A 14,772-nucleotide genomic window follows, 5' to 3' on the forward strand; every position below is an offset into this window, starting at 1 on the left:
ATCATTTGTTATGCCTAATTGTGAAAAGGAAGAACTGAAAACATAACATATGCTTATGGACAAACCAAGCTACAACATAATTCCCTGTTTATCAATACAACAATAAGCTAGGAATAAAAATGTCCCCTAAAAGTACTCTGATCTTTTGTGCTTGTGAGGATTAAAACCTGATTACAATGCATTTTTCATTGTCAAGAAATAAACTTTCAGAATGAGATTACAAAGAGCTTCCAACTCCATTTAATAGCCTTGCACTTCCGTTGGGAATAAACATTCAATATATATGAACTAAAAGGGCCAAGACAAAAGAAAGCAGCCAGAATGTTTCCTGAACCATTACAAGGAAAGTCCTATACACAAATGGTTTGTCTCCCAGAGAATCCTGTCCATTCTCATGCATTACTATGCTTGCACAGCCAGAGTGCAGTAGGCAAGTTCTCAAAGGAAAATCTGCACGTATCACTGTTCCTCTTGGTGCTATGGGCTTAAGCCTACTAGATTTTGGTTTTGAACTGCAGAAAAGCCATTTTCAGTATTTCAAGCTATGTGTTTTCATTTGTCCTTTTCATCAAGGCAAGAGGAAATACGCCTCCTTGCCTAGAATGACAAACAAAGGGGAAAACTGCGACAAGTGCTGCAGCATTCACCTGCTCTGCCTCAAAAAACAGCATGTCTAAAAGGTCAGGACTTGAGTGGGGAAAGCACATGAGGAGACACCGCTACAGAACTCCACTGCTGTTGGCTCTGCTTGACGTATGATGAAGGACACTTCTTAGTTGTAATACTCTCACCAGCTAAGCACTGTGTGCCCCCTGGCATGTCCCTTAACTCTTGGCTTCATTTTCTTCCTCTGCCAAATGAGATAGATGCTTCTTCTCCAAACAAATATTACGAAGAAGCCAAGCTGCCAGCATGCTGATTGAAGACGTAAGCATTATATAATGTGTGTGTGACTAATGCTTGGTGGTTGTATAAGTTATTTCTGTCTTCATTCTGTTTTTTAAGGATGATCTCTTGTTATCAAAAGATGACTACATATGTGCTAGTGATTCTTCAGCAATCACGTATTTACATTCCACCCAGAATAAAGCATACTGTGAATGGGGAAGGAAAAAAAAAAAAAATCAGCCGTAATAACAGTTCTCTGAAATCTAAATCAACTCCAGAACACGTTACTTACCAGGAACTGATGGAGCCCTGAATTTAATCAACATTTCCAGATTCTTGCGTACACACTGTCATCAAAGCATTATCTTGCTTATGGGAACAGTGCTTGACATTTTTACTGCTTATGGTCTTGGTGCAACATAAAAACAATGGTGCGCCAATAATGACTTTTCCCACAGCTCATGTTCCTCCCAGCTATGCTGCTATTATAGTACCTTTCTATAAACCACTGCTTTTAAGTGCTTGGCTGCACTGTTGATTGTTTCAATTACCCAAGCATCAGTTATTTTTTCCTTTCTTCACTAATTTGGCTAAGCTTGAAACAGAAGCCAAGTCTCTCTCTTAATTCTATAACTAATGGAATAAGAGTAGTTTTATGTCATTATTAAGAACAATGCAGAAATGTGTTTTTGTGCCTTTTAAACTGGCTTGATTGCTAGCCAAAAACAGTCTGACAAAAGCCATAAGTTAATACATAACAATTTTAGGAATAAGAATAGCATTGCATGTTTTTCTAAGATGAAAAAAGAAAATTACATGAATGCTTAAATCAATGCATAAAAGAATCTTTTAATATTTTCCAAGAAAAGGGGAAGTGTCAAATTCTGTCAAAGGGGTGGTCATAATGACTACGCATTACATAAAATTGAAAATTCACTTCAATTGCCTGTTACAACTAATTCAGTCATAATTTCTGTTGTTTCTCAGTTATGCTATATTTAACTGATACACATGAAGCAAGCCTCAATCTGTCAGGAAAGTGCACACACTTAAAGCAGTAACAAGCATTTCTAGAAAGCCTTCAGAGGTCACACACATACCCAAATCCTTTAGCTACAATTTATATTGCTTCAAAATCTTGTTTCCATATTTATATACAAGTGGGAGAAGGAGGAAGAGGGAGGTGGTATCAGAAACACACTTCAATGAGTTCAAGTACCGGCAAATTATACATCAGAGAATAAAATGTGCTTTTTCTTTTACTGTCCTACAGAGAGCTAATGATTATCAAATATAAATATTTCTTAGAAATGTTAAAATGGGTTCATTCATGCATGACTGTGTCTATTTTTATCTGTATACACATCTCTCTATAAATGCTGGTGTATTAGAGTATCAGTGGTGCACCATGGCCCAGGAGGATGCTGTAGCCTGCTCATGTGGAAGGGCAGGGGCAAGGCAACACAGCTGGTCAAGGGCACATTGCATCCCACCAAAACTGTGCACATTGGAACAGGAAAAAATGAAAATGAACTCACAGAGCGATACAGAGCTCCATGTGAAGAAGACATGATGGTCTAATATGGCGAACAATCACACTAAGTCCCTAGAGAAGCATGGAGTATAGGACAAACTGGGATTTGGGGGCTCAAACAGGTAGCAGCAACAAGAAACTTAGCACCTATGACCAGAGCACAAATGCTCCCTTGAGAGGAAATGTGTTCTCCTGAAAGGAGCACAGCTTCTGTGTTCATTTTTAAAATTTATATATCATTTGTGACCGTCACAGTCCATCCCACTGCAGGGGTAGGGGGGAGTGTGGGAAAGCATGGGGGAAAACCACAAAAATTCCTCAAGAAGACCTTTCCTTGCAGTGTTTTGGATCATACCCTGGACTTGGAGTAAAATAAAGGGAATTCTGAAGACTTAAGCTCTGAAGAAGTTGTGTACACAGAACTTAAACCAACCTATATCTTAAGGAATTTAATTAGCTCAGTTGTTTAGAGTATGGTGCTAAAAATGCCAAGGTTACAGGTTTGATCCCTGTTCGAGCCATTCACTTAAGAGCTGGACTTGATGATCCTTGTGGGTCCCTTCCAACTCAGAATATCCTGTCATTCTGTGAATTGCCTGGCTACACTCCCTACAACAGCAGAGTAACAGGATTTGCCAGAGGTCACATATTGCAATTAAAAATGTATTGCTGCCATTTGTCTTTCAAAACATCCCTTCCCTTGACCAGTCTATAAGTTTTTGTTCATCCTGAGTTCTTCTTGGCTCTCCAGCTTGAGATTACAGTTTCAGTAATTAATTGAATGGTTTACCCAGCAGCTAATTCTGCTATCAACTCGCAGGTTGAAGTGGAATTAAATTTTTAAAAGGAGTTTTACAACACAATTTAAAACAGAAGGCAGCACTGAAATAGGATCTAGGTATGGCATTGCTTTCTGTGAATAAGATAGTGTTATTTAAACCCTGCAACTTCTTTAGAAGGCTTCCACTTAGCAATCATGAAAAAGCCCCAAATCATTAGCAGCATTCTTCACGCAACTCAAGCTGCACATGACCGTGTATCTGGGAGTTGTTTTGATGTGTTGGTCTCAATATAGGATAAACAAAACACTGTTTCAAATGAGACGGAAAAGAACAACACTACAAAAGCCTGTTTATTCCTTAAGACCCAGTAATTCCTGCTGAGGTAATAAAAAAAAATAATAATTAAAAAAAGAATAATAATCTTACTTGGAACAAAAAACATTTAATTCATGTCACCATATTAACAAGCGTCTTCAAGTACCTGAGTGTCAAGAATGTTTCTGGCGTTGAACCGAGTGCAGCCAAGCATGTAGCTCACACAGGTTACCAGTGTGCATCAGGAGTTGGCCCCAGGATGCAATCTGAGTCCTCTAGAAACATGCCATCTTGATCTCCTCTCCTTGCTGTAAATTATTAACAGTTGCAACTTCCAGCGCTAGTGTACACTACGAATGCCCAAGACTAAAGCAGTAGTGTGGCAAGTCTCAGTTCACTAAATTAGATACATGGAAACAGAACATGATCACAAGTGTTCTTTTACAGCAAGTAAATTTTACATGGGCACTATCTACAGCCCTACTGTTGGAAACACCACTGGTAAATTTTTCTCTGAGGAGCCTCTGTAGCACCCTCTCCTTTCCTGCTGCTCATTCTTGCCTTCTTGCCATGCTGTACAGCATCTTAGGGAAGAGGCTTTGTTTGAGTAAGATCTGGTGGCTACCTCAGCAACAACGACAGACATACACACTTGTATTAGTTTTGCCCAGATAAAATCCTTAGTAGAAAAAGAAACTCAAATTTCAGAAAGGACTGGATCAAGACAGTGTCAAGATGTAGCAGGACAGTTGCTGCTAGTTCCAGCCTTAGCAAGCTCCAAAGGCTCACACAGCTCAGAGGTATGAAACTTAGACTGAAAAAGGAAACATAGTGAAGAACTGGACAGGAGGATAAGAGAAAAGAAATTTTAAGAGGGACTGGGACAGACCGCAGGGAATGAAGCAAACCCTGCCATAGTCAGGCACTATCTGACAGCAATTCCTGTCTGACAGCAATTTCTCTGAACTTTACTGACACGGTGGAAGCAGATGGAGAATGTAATAGGGAAGCAGTAAAATGTGAGGGTAAGAATAAGAGTGGATCAAGAAGTTAGGTAGAATGCCAAACTTAGACAAAGATTGGAAGTCAACAACAGAACTATCCTTGCATGGTCTGCTCCTTTGCAGTATCCATAAAGGACACGTACCTGCTTTTGTTGTCACTTGCCGTATTAGTTCACCTTAAATTTACATTTTTTTTTAAAGAACAGGAAGAGCTACATGCACACAAACAGGTGACTACATTAAAAGAACATTAGCAAGCTCATCAGTAAGACAGGAGAAAAAGTTACCAACCATAACCTGTGCATCAAAAGAAGTGTGGTTAGTAGGTCAAGGGAAACAATTCCCCACACTACTCCACTATCACAAGACCCCCACATGGAGTACTGCATCTTGCTCTGGGGCCCCCAACATATGAAGGATGTGGACCTGTTGGAGCAAGTCCAGAGGAGGGCCATGAAGATGACCAAAAGGCTGGAGCACCTCTCTTATGAAGAGAGACTGAGAGAGTTGGGGTTTTCCAGCCTGGAGAAGAAGACAGTTCTGGGGATACATTGGAGCAGCCTTCTAGCACCTACAGGGGCCTAGAAAAGAGCTAGGGAGGGACTTTCTACAAGAGCATGGAGTCATAGGATGAGGGGGAATGGCTTTAAATTGAAAGAGGAGAGACTTAGATTAGATATGAGGAAGACATTTTTACTGCGAGAGCACAGGTTGTTCAGAGAAGTTGTGGGCGCCCCATCACTGGCCATGGTCAAGGCAAGGTTAGATGTGGCTCTGAACAATCTGGTGCAGTGTAAGGTCCCTGCCCGCGGTAGAAGAGTTGAAACTATATGATCTTTGAGGTCCCTTCTAACCAAATGATTCTACTTTTTGAAATTACTTCCTCCTTGCATACAAGACAGTTTAGAAGTGTATACAGTTTTTCCTATGTCTACTCTAGGGTACGGCAGATCCTCTTTTACAGGTAACCTAGATTAAAGGACTGTGTTGGAAAAAAAAAAAAAGTGTAACTAGAGGAGCTGAAAAGTGCATGAAAAACTATAGGAAGAACAATTTCTTCCTATACTTCATATACTTCGTATACTTCATATACTGCTTAAGGCAGTGCAGCCCTGAGGAACAGATTTTGTCTCAACCAATTCCATTGAGTTTCAAAGTAATCAACTTAATCTAGATTTCTCAGAGAAGATTACAGCCTGGTACCCAAAGGAACATTCTGAGACCTGATCCGCAAGCCTGCTCAATGCTCACAGCTGCAAGGGTGTATACTGGAAGAGGTACTTCAGACAAGCTAACATGACACAACTCACAGACAATGCTAAGTCATCCCAAAATTCAGGAACTGGGCATGTCAAGTTGCTTTCTTCCCCAGATTTAAGTACTTTTGATTTTATTTTTTGCACCATGACTCCTGCTGAATGCAGCATGTGCCCTCTCTTTACAGGTGTCACAGATGGGCTAATCCATTTTTGTTGCTGCAGCAATAACCATGACAGAAAAGCCCTCAAGTTAATAAGCCTGTATTAACAGCAGGGCTCAAAAAACACACAGCAGGAGGCATGAAGAGTCAGGATAAACAGTAAGTAGGTGCTCATTAGGTACGCTTTGTCCATGACATACACTGATGGAGCCAGAGCCCCTGGGGATAGTAAAAGCAGCATCTGAAAATGTAATTAATGTGTATATCTTAATGCACAGGAACATGGGGTGAGGGGATAGCAGTCCTAATCAATAATCGTAAAGGCTTGACTTTGTAACATGGCCTCATAGAAATGCATTTTTTTAACACAGCGAAGAAATACACTGAATGAACCTTATGTGTTCAGAATAAATTTGATGATAAGGCAGTTATAAAATATACTTTGCAATAAAATATTATTGTAAATCATACTGTATATAACCATGGCTTACTAAGCCAAATAAAAGAAGCACAGTCTAAGTATTTTTAGACAGCCAAAGTGTATTTTATTCAATTACAATTAAAAAAACCCTACAAACCCTCGTCATGGTATTTGCATGAATTCTTATCTTCATTAGCTACTGGAGCAGAAAGAAAACAAAACCATATTCAATATTACAAATACCATTTATCAGCTGGAATCTTTCAACAATGAAAAAAAAAATTAAAAAGAAGGAATTACTTTAATTTCTGTAACATCTTTTCTGCTACCCTAATGGGCATCTCCAGTCATACTAATGCCAGCACATTCATGTCCAATTTGCACTAGTGTAGTGGAGAGCAATTGCTGAGCCAGTCTAAGCCATTTTTTAGAAAATTAAAATCACTCAGCAGTTCAGAAAGTATTCTAAGTTCACTGAAGAAAAAATAATTTGGGCTTGCACACACACAAAAAAATCAGAATAATATCTCTATCTCATAAATATATAGTTTTAGCCCTAAAATATCATAAAAAGTTAGTATGATGGGACTACAAGTTCATTACATTTCACAATTTCACATCAAGCATGCTTAAATTTGCATGCAATATTATTATTTTTCCTTTAACTGTCAGTCCTTTAAACTCAGCTGTGTGTCAAGTTGGGTTCCTTCTGTCCCTCATGTCGCCAACAGAACTAAACATTCTCCCGGCCAAATATGTCTGGTCCCATTAGGTGAGTTGCCAAAGTGTCAACTGCAAGGAAAGAAAACATCCTCAGCAGCTACACCCAGAGTGCAAGAGCTGGAAGATGCACACCTTTGTACCCACTCCCTGTCCTCATATAAGGGTAGGTAAGACAACTTCAAAATTTTGCATATCTTCAACACACCTGCTTCTAATTTTAAGAATAAACATACATTGTGTCATGCAAACTGGAATTGAGCTCTTCAAATCTTTCAGTCCCATAAATGCTCATTCTCATTCTTACTCAGTCTTTCACTCTAGAAAGAAAGAAGTGAGTCTAATTCCTTCTCCCTGCCTGTTTATCTCAATCCCTTTTCACTGGGACACAGACCTCTGAGTTAATGGGAGATCCTAGAGGACAGAGAGCACCAGAGCTCCTGAAGTCACCAGATGTTGTAACGAAGGAGTTCCTAAGATGGGAAGGACTATCTAGAATGACAGTCTGATGTGAAAACACTGCAGCTGGCTGGACTTCAGCAGAGGGATGGAGACTGAGCCCTTCCCCATTGGAACCCTTGCTATGGCTATGTGAACTCTGGATTTTCCATTCTGAGGATAGATGGTGCCTCTGCTCCCAGTCCCAGTGTGGGAGCCATCCCACAGAGAAATGCATGTGGGAGACCCCAGCATGCCATAACACATGGCCATATTTAGTGTATGAGAATCCCAATGGATAAGTGACATTTTGCAGCCACTTTTCCTTCTTTCTCCTCAAAGAAGATAAACTTGGAGTTTTCTTAGCCTATTTTTTCCCCCCTTCTCCTTCCCTAAATGTCCAGAGTCCCTTTGCAGTCTGTGCTGACCCTCTCCTGTCCAGCTCCCCCCAGAATGGAGCAGCAGTGTCCAGACTGCTACAGGGAAGTCTTGTTTGCTCTCTGTGTTACACTTCCCTTTCCAACCTGGCAGCAGTGGTTGGGCAAAAATTACCTTCCCAGGTGCTTACCTCCTTCCCACTGCAGGCCCACAATCACTTCACTGTACAATTTCAGATTTTCTAAATCAAGCCATTTGTAATTAAAAAATAAAATATTTACAGCAAACACAGATGGTTACTGCCATGTGTTAGTGTTAAACTGAGCTGAATCACCCCCAGAGCATCAGATGAAGGTAGATTTCAGGGAGTCTGATAATGACTCACAAGTGTCATAATTTTTACTTTTTTTTTTTGGAGCAGAACCCCACTTTCATTATCTTCTTTCTGACATTTTAAGGGTAGCAAATTAAAAAGCAAGCATAAAGAAAGCCTTATAGAGAAGTATACAGATGCATAATCTGTAAAGACTATGTGAAATGTAAGACTGCACGTGAAATGAATCAGTGCCTTTGGAGGTGTGAGGCTCAGTTTAAGTTGCATAAAACCAAAAAAAGAATATTATGAAACTGCTCATTTATTTAATTTCTTTCAAAGATGACAGGCTGCGTATTTTACTGGGAGAAGCCATGGCTGCTTTCTGCAGTTTGACTGCTTTAGGGTCTGCCCCAGCAACCAGGGAAGTCAGCTCTGCAGACCAGGACCCTCCATCAAGAATCTTTCAGGAGGGGGACCAAACTGACAGAGGGAAACAAAAACATCTTACACAACTACAGTACTTGCCAGAATCCATCTGGCAAAGCCTTCAGTGTGTTTCTAAAAGATCAGCCTACAAGGAGTTTCACTTTCACGTTATGATCTTGACTCTTGAAGTACCACATACTTTCAAATTAATTATTCATGTTTCATCACAAAGTAAGCTTTTAGCTGCTTTTTAGTCCCGTTAGCCAACAATGCCTCAAAGGAGCAGGATTGTGTTCCTTCTTGTGGGAGATTTTATTTGCGTTGTTTCCTAAATCTCAGCTTGATGACTAATCAGTTGCAACTGAGCAAACCCAGTGAAAATAAAAGAGCCTGCAGAGGTGTCACTGAGAGTTTAATTAAGTTTCCAGGTCCTTTATTACCAATAACCTTGTTGCCTAACTAAAGGAAAGACCCAGCCAGAGTCTGATTCTCCATCTGGTTTGCAAAAGGGGAAATCACACAAAAGTTTTCTTTGGAAATATAGCACATTTAAGAGATGTTAACTCACTATAAACGTAGAATTCCCAACCCCATTATTACAGAACCACTTTTTCAGAAGAGACTCATATAGGAAAGTCAACATTGCAAAATAAATTGTTTCACAGCACTTATAAAAGAAAATGAGTTTCTCAGGGAAAAATGTAAGCCAGTGCTAATTAGACTCAAAAGCATGATGACAAGCAGAAAGATCGGGATTTTCACACCACCAGACATTTCTCAGCATTTCCATTAACTACATTATTTGGGGTGACAAGAAAACTAAAACCTAGAGAATAAGTGAAGGCTAACAATATTGATGGAGTGGGAGATGGTGGTTTTAGAATGTCTACTGAGAGCTTCTTCTAGGACTATATGACATAATTGTTTTGCATTCTTACAGTAATTAGACTGAGTAAACACTGTTAGAGCAGAGGGAAGATGCTAAACATGCCTTCCCTTTGCAGTGAAAGCAAACTACTGCTAGGTAAGATGGAAAATTTGAAAGCATTACCAAAACTCCAAATTCACATTAGAATCAAGCAAGGTACTAGCTCCCCTCCTTTTTTCGTTTTTTCCAGAGTCTAGGGAAGACTACAAGAGGACAGACCCCATACCCTGAAATTGAGAAAAACATGGAAAAAGTATACTATTAAGAAGTGAAATGTCACATTCATCTCTTCAACTACCACATTTTCAGCTCTGATCCAAGTTGCACTGAAGCTAATTAAAAGACTCACATTAGCTTCAGTGAGATCTGGATCAGATCTAACTGAGGCTCCTAAAGTCACCATAATGTTCTGATGCTAATTATATTTACAACAAAATCTATATAACGCTAATTTCAAATGTTGCTAAATGTCAAGGAATCATCAAATTAAAGGAAATGAGAAGAAGCAGTGACAGAAACCAACTCAATTCACCCTAGAGCTGTTGGAAAAGAAGGAAGGATCATGAACTTTCCTTATTTCTACAAAACTATAGATGTTTCTGCAGAAAACAAACTAAGCAAAGTAATCTTAGAAATGGGGAAATGAATCCCACACAACTTCCCTTAGTCACCACATGCTGAAAATCCTGCTGATGCCAAAATTGTGACGCTCTGCAGAACATAACTAGAAAAAGCAGCAGTGCAGACAGATACAAAGAACGTAAGTGACACTACCAGATAAAGATACATTCAAAAGTCAGGTTAGCATGTCCAAGGTAATTAACTTGAGTACAAAAAAACCTATAAAGACAAGGTAACTTTAGCACAGCTCAAATTCAGAGGCTTGAACAGATGCCAATAACTTGAATTAAACCAAGTTATCTTATCTTTGCCGACAGTTTAAGTCCAATTAACTAATTCAGGTTAAGGAACCGCAGATGGAGATTTACCAGAAGCTAACTCTCAGCTGACATGTCCTAACATCCTACAAAAATTTTCATGGAAAAAGTCATGCCATTTCAGGAGATCCACACCCATTACACTATGAGAAAGAGACTAACTCAGCAGGATCAGTTTTATCTGGAGAGCCGCAGGGTGGCTTCCTGAGATACAAAATGCAGCCACCTCTTGAGAAGAGCATGACAGGATTGCTATAATAACTCCACTTCTACTACATAAAGTAGCTGTAATATGTTTTGTAAGCTTCATTTCACTTGCTGACTTTTTTGGGAGTCTGTTGGGTTCCCAACATTTCGAAGTGTCAAAACTGCATTCAAACCACATAAAAAACCACAAGAAGCATCAAGAGAAAAAAAAGGTGGCTAAAGAAAAAGGAAACAAGGAGGTGAGAAGACAAACTTGCATGCAAACCTGCATATATGCACATTTTTATTTCTCTATAAAGTTAGTAGCAAAAGAATACATAATGAACCATACCAGATTAGGTAATAAATTTTTAGTTTATACTCTCACACAGGATGGATTTCAATCTAAATGCTCAGAGGAAGAAGCTTTAGAAACTTGTTACAGTGTTGCGAAGGGTTGGTTTGTTTTGCTGATTTTGTTATTTGTTGTTTTGTTTTTTTTTTTTAAACGAAGCCTTTTAGTACACAGTAAAGCAAAAGCTTCATTTTATGAGGTTGTTCCCAAACACAGCATGTCTCAACCTGAAAACCGTTCCATCAGCTCAAACCAGTGGCCCGTCCAGTCCTGCTGACTTTGTGTACTAAATGTACCCTGAGGAAGGCAGAAGTGCACAGTGAAAAGCCATGGAATAGTCTTCCTATAAATATCTGTTCAGCTATTAAACAGGAGCAAACATAACTGATACAACTACAGAAGTCAGGGGACACAAGGGCACTGCCAGCATTCTTCCCCAGAGAGGTTTGGCTACCCACATCACAGCATCCCCATCTGACACAGCAGCCCTCCCCAGCCTTTGAGCCCCTGCCCATAACCTGTGTACCTCCAGCCGCAGTGATTTCCCAGTTGAGGGGAAATTCACCAGACTAAAGTGTATTTTAACACAAGAGTCGTGCAACGGATTAAAATCCTTACACTGAATGCTACATACTTTTCTGGCACAGCATCGGTGTGCTCTGAGCAGCCCAAAAGCATTCGTTCCAAGCGAACTACACCCATGCTGCCTATTAAGAGTGCAAGTTACTTCTAATCTTCAATTTTTATGGCAGTACAGACGACACCGTGCATGTCTTCTGGAACAGCAAACACTTGACTTCACACTCAGGCTTCAGAGCTTACTCCGGTACCTCGCACGGCTGCTGAGGTGGTCTCTCAGCCTCGGAAAGGGGGCACAGATGGCCTGACCCCCACCCAGCAGCAGGGACAGGCTCTCCGTGAAGTCGTAGCCCCTCGTTCTGCTTCCCAAAGTAATCCGCTTTCCAACAAATCCACTTCACTAGTCTCCGCGACGATATAAAACAGGGGGGTGAGGGGGGTTCTCTTTAATACAAAATACACATAATTAAAGGAACACAGTGAAACACCCACCCCCAACTTTGCGTCTTCGGGGAACCTCTCTTCTCTCCCAGAGCCCTCGCCTCAATCCCACGGCCAGGAGGAACCGCACCTTCCTCCGTCAGTTTCAAGCCTCCACTTCAAGCCCAAAGGCCACCGAAAGCCTCCCCCACGGACACGCAAGGACCAGGAAAGGAACTTTCGCCGCCGGAGCCGCCTCACGCCGCCCTCAGCCGGGGCGCGGCGCCCCCAGCTCGCCCCCTCCTCCCAAAACGAGCCCCCCCCCCAGCTGGCGACCTGTCGGGCAGGTGGGTCCGGCACTGCGGCGCGGGGGCTGCCCCCCGGGAAGGGGGCCGAGGGAAGGGGGCACTCACCCGCGCAGTGGCAGCAGGAGCCCGCCGCGGGGTGGAGCGGGGGCGGCGCGGCGGCCGGCATGGTGTGGGGGCTCGGTTCGGTTCGGCTCAGCTCAGCTCGACTCCGCTCGGCTGGGGCCAGGGGCTGCCCGCACCGCACTGCCCCTCCGCGCCGCCTCCCGGCTGCGAGGGCAGTGGGAGGGAGGGGAGCCGGCGGAGAGGCGGCGCCGCGCACCGGCCACACCGGCGGTCACACCCCGCACCCCTCCCCGCCCGCCCTCCCGGGGCAGCCCCGCCGGCCGGCACCGCCCCACCAGCGCCGCCACCGCCGCCACGGCCGCAGGCCTCAGGCGGCCGCCCGCCCCCGCCGCCGCGCTCCTCCCGCCCTTCCCTGGGCCCCGCTTCTGTCAGCTCCCAGCTCGGCCCCAGCCGGAGAGGCGTCCCCGTTTGCCCCCTCACGGTCGCCCACCCGCCCGCCACGAGGGTTTGTTGTGCGGCGGGCGTGAGGCGCCGCTACCAGCCCGCCCAGGAGCGAAAACGCCTCGGTTGTCGCCCCTTGCGTGCCAAGTAGGACTTGGTAAATCATTCGATTTGGCTTGGGTTGAAAAAGAAAAGCGCTTAAGCACTGCAAATAGAGAGCGCGCTGGACGCATGAACAGCTGGTTGCCCAGCATCTTCGTAAAGTATGGGAAGGGAGTTTATTTCATCATAGAATCATAGAATTAACTGGGTTGGAAGAGACCTCCGAGATCATCAAGTCCAACCCTTGATCCAACCCTACTGTGATTACTAGATCATGGCACTCAGTGCCACATCCAGCCTTGTCTTAAAAACCTCCAGGGATGGCGAATCCACCACCTCTCTGGGCAGACCATTCCAATGCCTGATCACTCTCTCTGTAAAGAACTTCTTTCTAATATTCAACCTAAACCTCCCCTGACGGAGCTTAAGCCCGTGCCCTCTTGTCCTATTGCTGATTGCCTGGGAGAAGAGACCGATCCCCACCTGGCTACAACCTCCTCTCAGGTAGTTGTAGAGAGTGATGAGGTCATCCCTGAGCCTCCTTTTCTCCAGACTAAACAACCCCAGCTCCCTCAGCCTCTCCTCATAGGACTTGTGCTCAAGTCCCTTCACCAGCCTCGTTGCTCTTCTCTGGACCTGCTCCAGCACCTCAATGTCTGAACATCCAGGCTGCCCCAAAGTATGCTGGCTGGCTACAAGGCGGGCACTTCTGAGAAACATGAGAATGAAGTGATGAGCCACAAAGCTGATTTAAGGGTCATATAAATAGATGCCTGACCACTTACCATACTACAAAAGGAGATGCAACTTGATGAGAGCACATACATACCTTCATAGTGGAAAATATTAGGAACTAAAAGGCCCTTTAGTCTTGTAGTGGAAAAGAATAAGAGAGTCAGTGTCTGGAAGCTGAAGTTGGACAAATTCAAATCAGAAATGTTATCAATGGGAGAGAGTAATCATTGGCACAAACTGGGAAGAAAGCAGTGTGTTTTATTCTCTGAAAATCTCCTACTAAAACAAGATGTCTCTGTGGAAAATACACAGTATCCAAAAAATTTTACCCCAGGTAGAATTTAGTATCCAGGGATATCCAGTAGGTCACACTTAGTGTTCCATCATTCTGACCTTAAACTGAATGAACAGGACAAAGCAGAACATGCTAAACATATATCTCATATTCTGATTTCTGTCATTTACTGAAGGTTTTGTCCAGCTGCCTTGTTTAATGGCTTGTCTTCTGTGATTTTACTTCTGGAGTATTTCATCATTTTTGAGGCAACGCAGTCTGACACAAATACCTTTGTAAAAATAGATCTGATCAATATTTATACTGAAATGCAGATCACTGTGCTCTTTAAGAGCTGAGTATAAAGACATAGGTATAAAACTCAGATATCTTTTCTCACTCTTTTACATAGAGAATTTATATTTTGCTTGACTATATCGTGAATGAAACCATGTAAAATAAAAGTATAGACAAAAACTATCTTATAAACTAGGCAAAACTCAGGTTGTCAAAACCTGCAACACCTTATAATACCAAATTTCTATCTGAAAATGTATCATAATTTCACTTTCATTTGAAATCTTCATATTTGTTTAAAATCTCAGAAACTCTCAAATTCCATATTTATTTTCTCATGTTTGCCTTACTTCTTTGTCTAGAGCTTGTTAATCCTGCAGCCATCATTATCTGTATGTCCTGTGTATCAAAGTTATTTTCAAACAATAGGTCTTCGAGATTAGAACTGCCTGGAGAGGCATAACTAAAGTGTTGTCTTTCAGTCATTTTTACATGTGCAGTTGA

The 14,772-nt window shown here is 42.2% G+C and overlaps 1 protein-coding gene across 2 annotated transcripts in view; it reads right to left on the reverse strand.

Moving 5' to 3' along the window:
* DCLK3 (doublecortin like kinase 3) overlaps window positions 1–12,603 on the reverse strand; it is a 31,049-nt gene extending 18,446 nt beyond the window's left edge. For both annotated transcript variants that reach the window (XM_050318348.1, XM_050318338.1), the window contains exon 1: window positions 12,462–12,603. In XM_050318348.1, coding sequence (XP_050174305.1) covers window positions 12,462–12,522 — 61 coding nt within the window. In that variant the 5' untranslated portion in view covers window positions 12,523–12,603. The remainder of the gene's footprint in view (window positions 1–12,461) is intronic.
* Between the last annotated feature and the right edge of the window lie 2,169 nt (window positions 12,604–14,772).

This window comes from Myiozetetes cayanensis, unplaced genomic scaffold (genome assembly GCF_022539395.1).
Source record: "Myiozetetes cayanensis isolate MyiCay16 unplaced genomic scaffold, myiCay2020 scf1, whole genome shotgun sequence".
Lineage (NCBI taxonomy): Eukaryota > Metazoa > Chordata > Aves > Passeriformes > Tyrannidae > Myiozetetes > Myiozetetes cayanensis.